At 41.5% G+C, this 14460-nt stretch overlaps 1 protein-coding gene across 2 annotated transcripts in view; it reads left to right on the top strand.

Annotated features, from left to right (window-relative positions):
- arhgap35a (Rho GTPase activating protein 35a) overlaps window positions 1–9462 on the top strand; it is a 63467-nt gene extending 54005 nt beyond the window's left edge. For both annotated transcript variants that reach the window (XM_062419514.1, XM_062419513.1), the window contains exons 4-7: window positions 146–223; window positions 1782–1913; window positions 3290–3395; window positions 5215–9462. In XM_062419514.1, the coding sequence (XP_062275498.1) occupies window positions 146–223; window positions 1782–1913; window positions 3290–3395; window positions 5215–5719 (821 nt within the window). In that variant the 3' untranslated portion in view covers window positions 5720–9462. The remainder of the gene's footprint in view (window positions 1–145; window positions 224–1781; window positions 1914–3289; window positions 3396–5214) is intronic.
- The last annotated feature ends 4998 nt before the right edge of the window (window positions 9463–14460 follow it).

Below are 14460 nucleotides of genomic sequence, written 5' to 3'. Positions count from 1 at the left end.
AGAGTGCATCTACACACCACATAATGATATATCAAAGGGTTCTTGCAGGTGAATGACCAGCTATTATAAATACATGATACTTGTTGCAAATGAAATGCATGAAAAGGAACACTGTGCTAATAACATTATTTTCTCTCCCCACCAGGTTTGAGCACAGAGGGCATCTACAGGGTCAGCGGGAACAAGGCAGAGATGGAGAGCATGCAGCGGCAATTTGACCAAGGTGTGTTACCTCTCATATGCAGTACTCACATTCTTGTTCCAGCTGTACGCTTACTTGCTTTGCATTAAGAAAAAGGCCATGAAGATGTGTGTGGGTGTGTGTATGTCTGACTCTATAACAAGCATGGATTCCCTTAATTAACCAGGAAGCACTAATTCTGCTGAGGGAATTGGCCTTCGCTTCCTTTTAGACTGTAGAGCTGCCCCCTCAATCTTCTACCTGCTATTGTGTGCGTGCGCATGTTCACACATGTGCATGTACAAGTGCTCTCACTGTGTGTGCCCATGCGTATGTCTGTCAGCTGTGGGCAGTTAATTACCTCCAGATTGGTTTGGTTAATGAAGCATGTCACTGGTGAGATAGATCGCAGAGCAAGATGGCCTTCGAATGCATGCGTGTATAAGCATGTGTCCACGCTTGGTTGAGGTTAAATCCTACTCAGGTAATCAGAGTCGAAGCCTTGCATTGAATCATTCTGAGCCTCGACACAATGGGACAAGACCGTTACAGGTGAAACTACAGCACACGTGTTTCATAGCCACAATGAAGATGGCACTTCATTGGCTCTCACAGGATCCCGATAACTCATTACAGGAGAAAGCAAATTCAGGAGCACTGCACTCTCAAAACAAGAGCACATCCCAGACTGTTCAAGAACTCTGAACAGTCTGAGAAGTATCTGTGATCCTCTTTTTGACTCTTTTCTTCCTACACATACTACCTCTGTAAAGTTATAAAGAAAAAAGAAAATGGCTTTTTAAATTAAGTTTCTTGCTCTCTCTGCTAGGATGGTGGTCTAGTGACTCTGCTTTCTGGACTGTCTCTCTGGACAGTCTCTCTGCTCAAATCAAATCAATACTCTATTGTTCATAGTGCTTTTATGTATTAAGTATAATATGTTATCCAAAATGCTCAGGCGGTGAATCATCAAAGATTGATATTCATTTTGTATTTGTGAGTGGAGTCAAGTCAGATTTATTTATATTCCTTGAAATCAAAAATCAGACAAGGCTTTACAAACTCTGCAGAGCATATGATTCCCTCTGTCCATACACATCAGGAAGGGCAACAAAGAAGAGATCCCTCTTCCAGGAGAGACATGCAGTATTTACAGACAGAAATAACGAGAGTAATAGTCTATATATAGTTTGTATTATTAAATGATTATAATAATGATAAAATAACCAAACCAGAATTTGTGTCTTTTATCTAATCCCGCAAATTGAATAGTTAACAAATTGAGGTACTTAATCACATTGCTGAAAAAATCTTGGAAAAGTCCAATATTGTAATAAATATCCAAAATTGCCTTTTAATTTGTAACATTGCCCACAATTATCCGATATAACCTGAGATATTAAAGGCTTAGCTACAGTACCTTGGTAGAAAAAGTTTTAGCAAAATCTCTGATTGAATCAACATTATGAGCTTCACAAAGTTAGTGTGTGTCATTGTTTTGGAGTGCACAAGATTGTAAGATATTTCTGTTGTATATATGTGGTCTTTGTACTTCATGAACTAAGGCTAATGTATTTTTCCCTCTCTATCCTTTCACCAGATTACAACCTGGACCTGGTGGAGAAAGACTTCACCATTAACACAGTAGCAGGAGCTATGAAGGCCTTCTTCTCTGAGCTACCTGAGCCTCTGGTACCCTACAGCATGCAGGGAGACCTGGTGGAGGCCTTCAGTAAGTCCTGGGGCTCCGTTGTGAGAGGATGTGGGGAGGGTTCACTAAAACCTGAGGTGTATTGGATTTAGCTTGAAATCCTTTTCCTCCTTCATTGTAACTTTTCTTCAACTAACAAGCAAAATTCGTGCAATCCAAATCCATCCATGGGGAGAATTGGATTTGTCACTCGGTGAGGGTACTGAAGAGAAAGGGATGGAGGAGAGGGAATGTGGTGGTGATTGCAGATGATGGAGGGGTGCAGGAGCACTGTGGACAGCAGGATATGGATGAAGTCATGAGAAAACAGTCATATGTTAGATAAACGAGGGAGCTCCCCTGCTCTCTACTGCCTCCCTTTTTCTCGTTGTGTTCTGTAAACTTACGAAATAGAGATTTAAGGCATAGCTTAGTCTTGCATCGTGCCAGAGAGATTTACCCACAGGCCGCAAGGCTGCTGTCACTCACCAAGCTGTGTGTGTGTGTGTGTGTGTGTGTGTGTGTGTGTGTGTGTGTGTGTGTGTGTGTGTGTGTGTGTGTCTTAACGACCCCAGCGAGACCCTTCAGCTGTGAAAGAGACCTGATAAAGCTCCTGCAGTCTGTGCCACAATTGAGGAAAAGAAGAGAGAGTGAGAGAGAAAATTGAGGTTGAGTTAGAGACAAGGGCATGCAGTTTGAAAGAGGGAGATTTAGAAAAAGCTGGGTGGATGGATTTTAGTGACATTACTTTAAATAAGATGTAGGAAGTGAAGTTTTGATCATTGATGATGGATGTGCAGCAGGAGGAACTGGGACTGTGTAAAGTGATTCCGCCTCAAATCTGTTTTTGATCCACACTGACCTCATTGTGGGAATACATGCTCAAATTCTCTGATTGTAAATCATGTTTGCGATGTGGAGGAGAACATCTGCTGCTCTCTGCCTCGTTCACATACACACTGGACGGACTGTGTTAGCTGGTGACGTCAGGTTTTCTGACTCACTCCTCGCTGCCATCAGGCTTAACACACCCTGTGTGTGTATGTATGTGTGTGTGTAACTGTGAGTTGCTGTAATGTGCGGGACACTGTGATGGGTGTATGCGTGGTATGTTTCTCCTCTGGAATGTGTGTGGTCTTTGTCTTATTTTTTTTTTCTTCTGAGAACTAGTTTGGCATCCTTGTGAATCGTATGAAACTTGTGCTGTTATAGGATGAAATCACTGTGTCCTGCACAGATGGGAGTTTTTTTGAGAGCTGTATCCAATTGTTTTCACTATGCTTTTCAAACTCTCTTTTGCTCCATTGCACTCCCACAATCCCTTCCTATTCTCCTTTTACTTGCTGCTCTCACTCTCCTGGCATATTTTCTTTCAGCCACTTTCTTCTAATCTCTCGTCTCTCTCTGCCTCTGTACAGAAATCAACGATAGGGAGCAGCGCTTCCAGACGATGAAGGACATTCTGCGCCGCTTTCCCAAGGAGAATTATGAGGTCTTCAAATATGTCATCAGCCACTTGAACAAGTGAGTGAGTGACGGTTTCAGAAACGGCCTGTGACAGCCGTGCTGACTACATTGCTGGTCACCCAGTCAAGTGACCCAGCGGTGACATTACCAAAACCAGCTCACTGACAGAATAGGGGTTTAACTCGGGTTGAGTCATGATCTGTGTTAACGCAGTGGCCATTTTAATCTCTATTTGTATGTGAATGACAGATAATAGATTTGTTTATTATTAGCTCTACATCATCAGGTGTTACTGGGTATTAAGGTATTTGCTGTGCTGTTAGTTGGTACTGTGACAGCTAAAAATATAAGAATTAAGGGACACTTGACAAATTGACAACTGTGCTACAAAAAAGCAGGAAAACTTAATAGTCCATGTTCAAACTATTGCATAGTTAGGCATCCAAGCAGCAAAACTACTGCAACCATATTGTATTTGTTAGGATTATTATTCTTGTGCTCTAAAAATGTCTGGATCTCAAAAATCGTAACAGCTACAGTTCCCAAAGCTGGTAGATAGGCTGGAAATCTCCATCCAGATTGGCCTGATGGTGGCGATATAACAATGAACATTACGTTTTGGCCTATGACTTTTGACCATTAAGTTTGAGAAACTTTTTTTCCCCGTTTTTTCCTGGGTCTTGTGAATCTATCAATATAAGCCATGTCCATTTGCACCTTAAGTGATTTTTCGCAAAGTCAAAATCAGTTTATTGCTACTCCTGCAAATGTTCAGCAATCGTTATCAAATTTAGTACACAGAATATCTGGACCAAGCTGGAAAAAAGTAATTTTTTAGATTTTTGATATTCCATACCATTTTGAAATGATACTTTTTAAAAAACCTGTATCTTTAAGTCAAGTTTTACATAAACCCTAACTTAAAACCAAACTTTGTGCACGTGTCCAGATGCTAGGTCTGAGCTTCGCTGCACAGTCCTGGTATGTTTTGCCACTAGGGGATGCCACAAATGCAAAAAAATGTTTACTGTTGATTCTAGAGAATTTTTTCAGTACATCCACTGAATTGTGACTAAAGTTTGCCTCACTGCAACCTGCGGTCAATTCAGAAGTCCATCACTAAAAATCAATTACCATCTGTATCTCCTCAAGTCTTCATTCACATGGTACCAAAATTGAAACAGACATTCTCTAGAAGGTAGATATCAAGTACATCAAAGGGTGTTCAGATTCTGATTCAAACTTGCCAACCACTTCTAAAGGTGTCTCTTGTCTGAAAGGATCATTCTATAATCGTTGATTATATATTTAATTTGATATTTTTCTTATTGTCAAGAAATCCTGTTAATTGACTGAAACCAACAATGTGTTAGTCTGTCTCTCAATACATTCCTACCCTTCGTACCTACCTTGTAAGTGGCACTCAATCCCATTCGTTCATTCTAATTTTTTTCCTAAAAACTGGTTACAAATATATCGTTTCACTCTTACAGAAATCAAATTCAAAGTTGTTTTCTCAAACTGTAGGCCACTGTAATGTTTTTCAAACATTACTCATAGAGGAGTAGTTTCAGCCACAAATTAATACTCTTTTGGTCCTAGTGCGTATTTACAGCAGCTGGATGGGGTATGTGGGAATGATTCAAAATAAACTACTGTTCCAGAATTCATCTCAATGATGGTGCAGCTCAATTGTGTGTTTTTAGTAGTAAACTGAGAAACAAGGAATGAAAATCACTGGCTTATTTAAGAAAAGAAACCTGTGTTTTGATCAACTATGTTAAGAGCAAAAAAAGTTTGCTAATGTATTAGCTGGAGTTTTCTGTCATTGCTGTATGTCTCATTTTGGTGTCTTTGTGTTTCCCTACTTGCACAGGGTGAGTCAGAACAACAAGCTCAACCTGATGACCAGCGAGAATCTGTCCATCTGTTTCTGGCCCACATTGATGAGACCAGACTTCACCACGATGGATGCCCTAACTGCTACCCGCACCTACCAGACAATCATCGAGAGCTTCATCCACCAGTGCGCATACTTCTTCTACAATCAGCCACTGGCTGACGGCCTCCCCGGTTCCCCCACCTCCTCGCTGTCCTCTGGCGGAGGAACTTCAGCCTACTCCTGCATGGCTGGAGGCTACTCATCCTCACCGACTCCGTCCCCCACTCCCTATGTTCTCCCTGCCACCCCCCCTGTCATTCCGCACTATGGCCCTCCTATCCACCACCACCATCACCACCATCACCATCAACACCAACACCAACATCAACATCAGTCCCCACCCCACTCCCCACCTCCTACTCCCCAGTCACCAATCCCTGCCCTGTTGCCGCCCTCCCTGCACCCCCATCACCCTCCCACGGAACAACACACGCTGTGAAGCAGGGATCAAGGGAAAGAGAAGGAAAAAAAAAAACAACAAAAAAAAACAAAGAAGACTTAAGTAGTTCAGAAAAAGAGATTTTGAAGTTTTGGAAGGAACTGAAGCAGATAAATTGAAACAAGAACAGGAGGTAGGAAGAGAAGTTGGGAGATATTGAGTGAGATGCAGTATGTACAGGGAGAAATCTACATGTTTGGGAGAAGGGGGGCATGTCAAAAAACGGACACACACAAGGCAGAAAAGGGGAACATTGAAGAGCCTTTGAACTGTCAGTATGATCTTTCTCCCTCCTCGCCACTTTATCCCATTGTCTCACTTAATCTAGACCTGTCCTCCTTGCCTTATAGAGAACCTACACACACACACACACACACAAATGAAGAGTGAAATGTTGCCAGTAACTGTTAAAGGGACTCAGGGAGGGACTCAGAAGTGAAGTGCAGGGGGATTTACGCAAACAGACACACACTTGACACAAACACCCAGTGGCCAGTGTGCCTCCAACAACCATTCTCCTCAATCCCTCAGCCTCTCTAACTGCTGGGAATTTTGGTGGGGTGGCACACGTTCTTCACAAACTGACCTACCTAACTGTACCTACCTGGAGACTACGGCTGGAGTAAAGTGGGGCAGAATCCTGAACACGTGTTTGTTTATTTCACCACCATGCCAGAGGAGTTAAGCAAGAAACAGGTGTTACTACTCACCTGACAGGATGTTCTGTCCTCTGCGACTCACACATTCCTGTCTATCAACCCCTCACGCAGCTACACACATACATGCAAACAAAAACAGTTTCAGTCGAAGCAGTATGCCTAGCACAGGATGAAAAAAAACCCAACCAACTGGATCTGCTGGGCAGCAGATTGGGGCAAAGGATTATGGGTGCTCTCACACCCTTGGCATTCTGGGAAGGCACCTCCCAGTCTCCTGTTGGCTCTCCCTCGCTCTCTCAGTATGAACTTCAACCACATGCCCTGTCGTTGTAAACACATGAAGAAACTGCTTAAAAAGTGGACTTTTAAATCATGATTCTACACTCAGATCCACAGTTTCACTTTCCCAATGTGTTTTTAAAAATTCTGTCATCCTCTTATACACAGAGAAACCTGGCCTGTCAGTCAGTGAGTGACCTTGTGTGTAAGTGTCTGCGTGGCTGGCTATCTTGTCTGTGTGCGCATGTATCCATGGCGTTTTGTTTTACCTGCATTTCCCTGTATTAGGCAGATAGTGGAATAATTCCAGTGTTGGACTTTCACCTGTCATGTTGCTTCTTTCACGCTGTGGTGGTTTTACAAGCAACCCAGCACTGCAGTTTTCATAGTAAGGACCTTGTTCATCAAGCACTTTTCTGAGCACTTTGAAGGCACATTTTAAATTGGAGCTGCCATGACATGACAGCCACCGTTCACTTTATTGTCAGTCCTCCCTACTCTCTCTCTCGCTCTCTTTCTGGGAGCACACCACTGACATCTAGAGGAAGTAATGGGCATGACAGCCATAACCTCGCTTCAACCACTGCATGGGCGTAGCACCATTTTCCTACTGTGGTTTTTGTAGCGTTAGCTTATAGGTGCAATTGTCAAGATTTATCTTCATTCTATGTCTGGTAAAAATATCTTGAGAGCTTATGAACTGTAGATAAAACAGCAAAACACAGCAAATAAAACAGTTTTTAAATTTGGTACAAATCAATTGAGATTTCATATAGTACCAGTTAAAATTTTGGACACATCTTCTCATTCTGTTGAATCAGAGAGTGTGTCCAAACTTTTGATTGGGACTGTAGATCCAGGCTATGTAGCCTCAAAGCATGTGGCCAGATTGCAGTTGAATAGACATGCAGTGAATGAAATAGTTTGCTGTTTTCTACTGTGAGTTTCCACTCCCTTGTAGACACTGAGGCACTCAGCCGTTTTTAAAGGATTGCACACCACTTCCCATATTCGAGTAAAGGAAATGAAGACTTAGGATAGATTGGCACAATGTAGCATTACAGGCCAGAAAGTAAGAGCTTGAAGCGAGACCCAAGCGTTGACAGGTGGGAGGCTTTTCATCGACCAAAATAATTGGTAACCACTGCTCCTGGCCTCAGCACGTTGACCTCGTAGGACACAGCGTTATGCCGCTGGAAGGAAGACTCAAAACCTGCTTTTGGTGAACTGGAAATATAATTCACAAGAGTGTAACCACTACACCAGACTGCCCCCGCTGGCATTGTTATGCCACCACATCCCCTTGTCATTCCCTGTCCAAGAAAGACAGTTGGGTCTGGGAGAGACAGCAGACAGAACAGACAGGCCATTCATCCGACTGCATGACTGGAATGGAGCATCACAAAATTCCTGGGCCCAGCTTGCTGTTACCGTAGAAACGAGCGAGATGGGGCTCGAGGAGAATTGCTGAGCCCTGATCGAAGCAGCTTTTGAAATGCGTGTGTGTGAGTGCATTTCTGTGTTTGTGTGAGCTTGAGAAGGAGAGTGCATGTGAACTTATGTGTTTTAATGTTAAGCAGATGCTCACCAAGGTCACTTATTCTGTTTGACACTGAATTGCATCTCTGCATGTCTCCCCAGACTGTCTTCTTCTCTGCCCAAAAGGGAAAAAAACCTTTTAACCAATCACTGAACTCTTAAAGGAGCTTTTATCAGTCTACACTACCTATTTACCTTGTGCGTGGGTGTTTGTGTGTGTGTGTGTGTGTGTGATGGTAGATGAGGGGGAATTAAGTGTGTGTTTGGGTGGATGGGTTTGAGCTAACATGCTAGCATGCTGTGCTTGGCAGATGGCCAGACACCAGCGTGATCCAAACAAACGTGAAGAAGAGGAATGCAGTTTTCCTCGCGGTCATTACCCCGCTGTGTAACCCTGTTAGCTCGTCCAGATTACACACACTGATCCTCAGAGAAAGTGTGAGAGAGATGAGGGAACGATGGGGAGAGAGGGACGGGGGTGGGGGGTGGACAGCGAGCGGGTGAATGGGATCATTATTTGGGAGATGGAGGGAGGAAGGAGGGGGTGACCACTGGTACTTGTGTGTGAACGCCGGCCAGTGGCGTTCCCTGTGTATATCAATGTGTTAATACTGAACTGACTGTGAGGCAGCCAAAGACTGTGGAAAAAAGGGTCGAGGGAGAGATGGGAAGCAAGATGACAGTTTAGAAGAACAATTGAATTTAAAAATGTGACTTTGGTTCAGCGATAATATGTGGCTGCATTGCTTTTCTTTTTTTTCTTTTTTTTTGCAACAATGGTGACAGATGTCTGTTAAGTTAAAATGAGAAACAAGCAAAACTATATTCAAATGGTTGTTTATTTGTATGTTAGGGGTTCTAACACTTTGCCCTTTAGTCAGTGGTGATAGAAAAAAAAAGTTTCTTTTTATGTTTTATTTTAATAATTAAAAAAAAAATACAAAGCTTTTTTTTTTTTTTTTTAACAATTTCTTTGTGAACGATTGAGAGACCAGCCCAGTATAGTGCATGATTACTTCCCGACCAAGGAAGAGGGCTCCACCACTCTCACTATTTAAGAGATGATAAAAAACAATAAAAATAAAGAAATAATGGGGCGGGGGGATAATAAAAAAATAATGAAGTACTGTAAACTGAAAAGATAACATCAAAAAAAAAACAACTGTCATTATTTGCTGAGTATGGTAATTTGTCTCAATGGGAATGGTGTATACAGCAAGGCCTTATGTGATCTGTATCATAGTTAATAAATCAAATCTTGTAAAACTCCTGTTTCTTGTCTCTTTGTTACACAACGACCTGTTGGCAAATGGTGCAGATGAGGAAATCTTGATTAACATTGAGGAGAAAGATAAACGTACCAGGATGTATTTTACAGTTACTAGAGAGAACAAAATCCTTTAATATGGATCAAAAAAACACTTTCAACCTCATCAAAGCTTTGGAAAGAGCTAATTTGTGGACCTTGAGTTAAGAGGTCAAACTATAAGGTCAAGAATTAACCTCTAACTTGCTATTTATAGACACATTATAAGAGCACTGAAAGTTGCAGAAAAGCATAATTACACAAACTAGCATGAACTAGTTTCAACTCAGAAATCTGACCCTGAACACAACAGACAAGTACGAGGCTGCAGACCAGCTATTCATATTGCAATATGCAACAATGCAGTCTGATAAGAGGAACATCAACAACTGTAAACCCATAAAATATTCACCAAAACTTCTTGCTGAGTCATCTATTGCAATACATTACAGTAATTTGGCAGATGGTTTTGTCCAAGCTAGCTATGCTACATTTTACATTTACATGTTGCCATTTTGTAGATGCTTTTATCCAAAGCAACTTACAAGTGAGTCAAGACAGCCAAGCGTAAGAAGACCCAAGAAGAAGAGTTGTGGTACAAGTTGTCAAGTACTGTAACTGACCAGGTACAAGTGCAATGAGAAAGAGTACTTTATTAATAGTTATTAAAGTAGGAAACAACTGGAAGTAGACAAGTACATAAGAAATACCATAAACATCACTCAAAATAAATTTGAACTTCAACACTCCACTAGAGGAAACAAACCCTATTATTAATGGCCAACTTGTCCTGCCAACAGAGCTCTAGTCACCCCAGATACTGCAACCCTGATCCACCTCTACACAGACAGGCCCTACTGACAAAGACATCAACACATATTGACACAAGAAAAGTATGAAAAGAGCAACCCCCATTATTGCTGTTGTCTCAGTCTATCACTACGCTGACAGTGGAGCTTTGCAATACAGGGTGTATAACACTATTTGTAAAGTATAAACTGTAATGGAAGTAATTACATTAGTAAAAAGTCCAAATGCAACCTAAAATGTTTTGTTTTGTCCTGAGTAACAGTCCACAAATAAAAGATATTCAGTTACTACTACAGAGAAACCAGAAGCACTAAAGAAACCAGAAAATATTAACATTTAAGAAGCTGAAACCATAAAAATGTTTCAAAACAATTGATCGATTAGTTAGCTAGTTAGCAATTAGCTTTCTATTGATTATTGCAGCTTTAAATAACAGTCATAGGAAGATGTGCTTCAATTAACTTTTTCCACACTGTGGTACCATTTTAAAAGTTTGCTTTCATAGAATTTAAAATCCTTCTCCTCACTTTTAAAGCTCTTACTGGTCAGGCTCCATTATACCTTAAAGAGCTCATAGTACCTTATGTACCTACCAGAACACTGCGCTCCCAGAACGCAGGCCTACTTGTGGTACCTAGTATCTCTAAAAGTAGAATGGGAGGCAGAGCCTTCAGCTATCAGGCTCCTCTCCTGTGGAACCATCTCCCAGATTCGGTCCGGAGGGCAGACACCCTCTCTACTTTTAAGAGTAGGCTTAAAACTTTCCTTTTTGATAGAGCTTATAGTTAGCAAGCTCCTAGTTTATGCTGCTATAGGCTTAGACTGCCGGGGGACTCCTACCTCCATGATGCACTGAGCTCCTCTCTCCTCCTCTCTCTCTCTCTATCCATCCATCTATATCCAATAACATTCATGTACTATTAATGCATTCAGTAACCTACACTTCTTCCCCGGAGTTGTCTGTGCTTTCTCATCTCACAGGCAATCTGGGCCTGTAGACGTCCGGATGACAGATTCCAGTCCCGGACCTTCTAGCTTCAATGTTTATTTTCAATGTGCTACTCTCTCTCTCTCCTATTCTTCTCTCTCTCTCCTCTCTACCCCAACCGGTCGAGGCAGATGGCCGCCCACTTTGAGCCTGGTTCTGCCTGAGGTTTCTTCCTGTTAAAAGGGAGTTTTTTCTTGCCATTGTCGCTAAATGCTTGCTCATGTGGGAATGTTGGGTCTCTTTATAAATTAAAACTTGAAGAGTACGGTTTAGAACCTGCTCTATGTGTAAAGTGCCTTGAGATAACTTTGTTGTGATTTGGCGCTATACAAATAAAGATTGATTGATTGATTGATTGATACAATATGTCATAGTTTATTCTCATTGGACCACAGTTTGTTTCACTGTTCTGCACTATGTTTGTTATGGGACAGTAAAGCCGCACAGGGGAGGTGGAGGGGGGAGACCAGACGAGGTCACGGCAGCCCACGGGACCCTCCTGGTTCCTGGGAGACCGGGCCGGGAGAAGGGCTCAGTCTGTGCCATTTCAGGGTGATGTAAGGACTCTGGTCCCTGTGAGAGCGATGTGAAGGCCTCACTGCCATTTCATGATGCCCTCATCTGACCTTTTCATAGAGTCAAACCAAAGGAAATCCATGTCCATGACCTTTGTGGTGCATCTCTCTTCATTCTGGCACAGGAAAAAAAAAAAAAAAAGAGTGGCTGATTGGGAATGAAAAGGGCAGACCCGTGTGCACACAGGACACACGACCCTTGAACTTGAACCTTTAAGAAGTGTCATGAGGGAGAGGGCAGTGGGATTTGATTGGAAGTCAAATATGGGGATTGTCAACATTGCTTGACTGGCCACAGTGGGGATGAAACCAGTTACAGAAATGCATTTATGAGGTTAATTTGGGGACTTTGTTTATCTATAATTAATTTAATTAAATACACAATTATCTAAACTTTCTTTTGTTTTTCTTCTGATTTATTATAATACTTTTGTCTATAAAGGCATGTTGCTGTTTTGCATGGTACGTACACATTTTAGCCGCTAGGAGGCTCACTTGTCCCACACTACCCGTCACACCCTGGCATGCTGTATCTAGGTGAAGGAGGCAAACGTAGAGCATGGACCTAATTGATTGGGTCAAGATTTGGATGTCAGGAGTGAGACGACGTTTTAATCCTGCGCTCACAGTGAGCTGAGTGAGAGAATCTGAAGGCTTTTTTCTCATTGATGTCGAGCTGCCACTTCTCCCTCTTACAGTTTGAAGTTGAAGAGGAAATAGGTTTGACTAAACTCCAGAGATAGTGGGGAGTGGGGAGGAGGAGGAGGACGAGGAGAAGGAGGAAAGGGTGCTCGGCTAAGTAAGCCAGAGAATAAAGACAAAGAAGTTAATTTGGAGTCATTGTTGCTCCGTTTTTGGAGGCGTGATGTGCTTTTTTAGTCGAAGCATGACTAAAAAAAGTTCGGAGGTAGACACAGGGGAGGAGGGAGTCATATATGGAGAAAGAAACTGGTCTTATGATGAGTCGAGGCACGTATCTCCGCTCAACCATGTCTTTCTGGGCTTCGAGCTCGCAGCTGCAGCGGCGGGTATTGAATTCAGATGCGGGCCTGTCTCTCCTCTCCGGCCGTTACAGGTGGAAATGCTCTTATCAATACGGACTGTCCGAGTCTGACTGCCGGCCGATCAGTCTCATTGATGATTTCAGGTGCACCTGCCCTCCCTCTCCTCCCGGAGGAGCCCATTGATTAATGTCTGGGTCACACTGGTATTTCCATATTGATACCTCGATTGATGACGGCGCTCCAGCAACAAGCCGTATTGACCAGCTGGAAAGGGATACGTTTCAAACTGTTTGGTTGATGTATTTGATGGTCATAATGGGGAGTTAGATACATCTGATTGAATGTGCAGTTGATCAGACGTTTAGCGATGAAAATGATCACAATGTTGCTACAATAGCAGCAACTAATTACAACCACATCTGCTACTTGGATATTATTAATAACATATAACCTGGGCAACAAACAGTGTGACCGTACTGTATGAGATATTACTGTTCTGCATGGCATTTTAAATGAGGCTATTTCCTACATTATTGCCATAAACCTTAATTGATCCTGGAGACAGTGCCATGATATATATATATATATATATATATATATATATATATATATATATAGAGGCAAGGAGGTTGAAAACAGCTATAGAGAAGTATTATTTACATTAAAGTAAATATTTAAAACAAATCAAAGTTATAATATACAGTACATTACTAAACATTAAGGCTGCAACTATCATTTGTTTTCATTATTAATTCATCTGTCACTTCTGGATTAATTGATTAGCTGTTTGGTCCAGAAAATAGTGAAAATTGATGTCGTCAAATGTCTTATTTTGTCTTGTCCAACAGTCCTCAACCCAAAGATATTCAGTTTACTACCATAGAAGACTATATACACCAGAAAATATTCACATTTGAGAAGTTGGGAATCATAGAAGTTGGGAATAAATGACTCAAAATTATTGATTGGTTATAAAAAATAGTTGGCGATTATCACAATAGTTAGCAGCTAATAAATTAATTGACTAAGCATGGCAGCTCTACACACCATTGTGTATAAATATTTGCAGTGTACAATGTAGATTACCTAATGGAAATGCATTGCACCAAAATTTCTGTTTGGTTGCCCCCACCACCCACCAGGTGTAAACTTGAGGGGTTGTGAGATTATCCAAATAGAAGTAGACATAACACACAGGCTTTTTATTCTTGCAAGAGAGTTTTACATGTTCAGAATGTCAAAAACCTTTAAAAGGAATCAAATTTGAAAAGGAAACCTCACTTTGATTGAACTTCTCACAGTTGACAGACATCTGCAACCTGCGATAAGAGGTTGCCAGTGGGCATTGCTTGACTTTAAAGGGTCACAAGCCAAAAATGTTGGGAACCAGTGCTAATTGGCAAATTGATATTAATCCTCTTATATTAGTGTGCTACATGACATCTTTCAACATTTCATATATTATTACTACAAGATAGAATACAGCTTAATAGAGCCTCAAAACAGTGCCATGAAAAAGATCAGTGAGGAAGGTAGAAACAAGATATAGATAAGTATGATTTGTATAAAATATATACTATT

The sequence above is a fragment of the Scomber scombrus genome, chromosome 5 (assembly GCF_963691925.1).
Source record: "Scomber scombrus chromosome 5, fScoSco1.1, whole genome shotgun sequence".
Taxonomy (NCBI): domain Eukaryota; kingdom Metazoa; phylum Chordata; class Actinopteri; order Scombriformes; family Scombridae; genus Scomber; species Scomber scombrus.
This window is presented reverse-complemented; position numbering and strand designations above follow the sequence as displayed.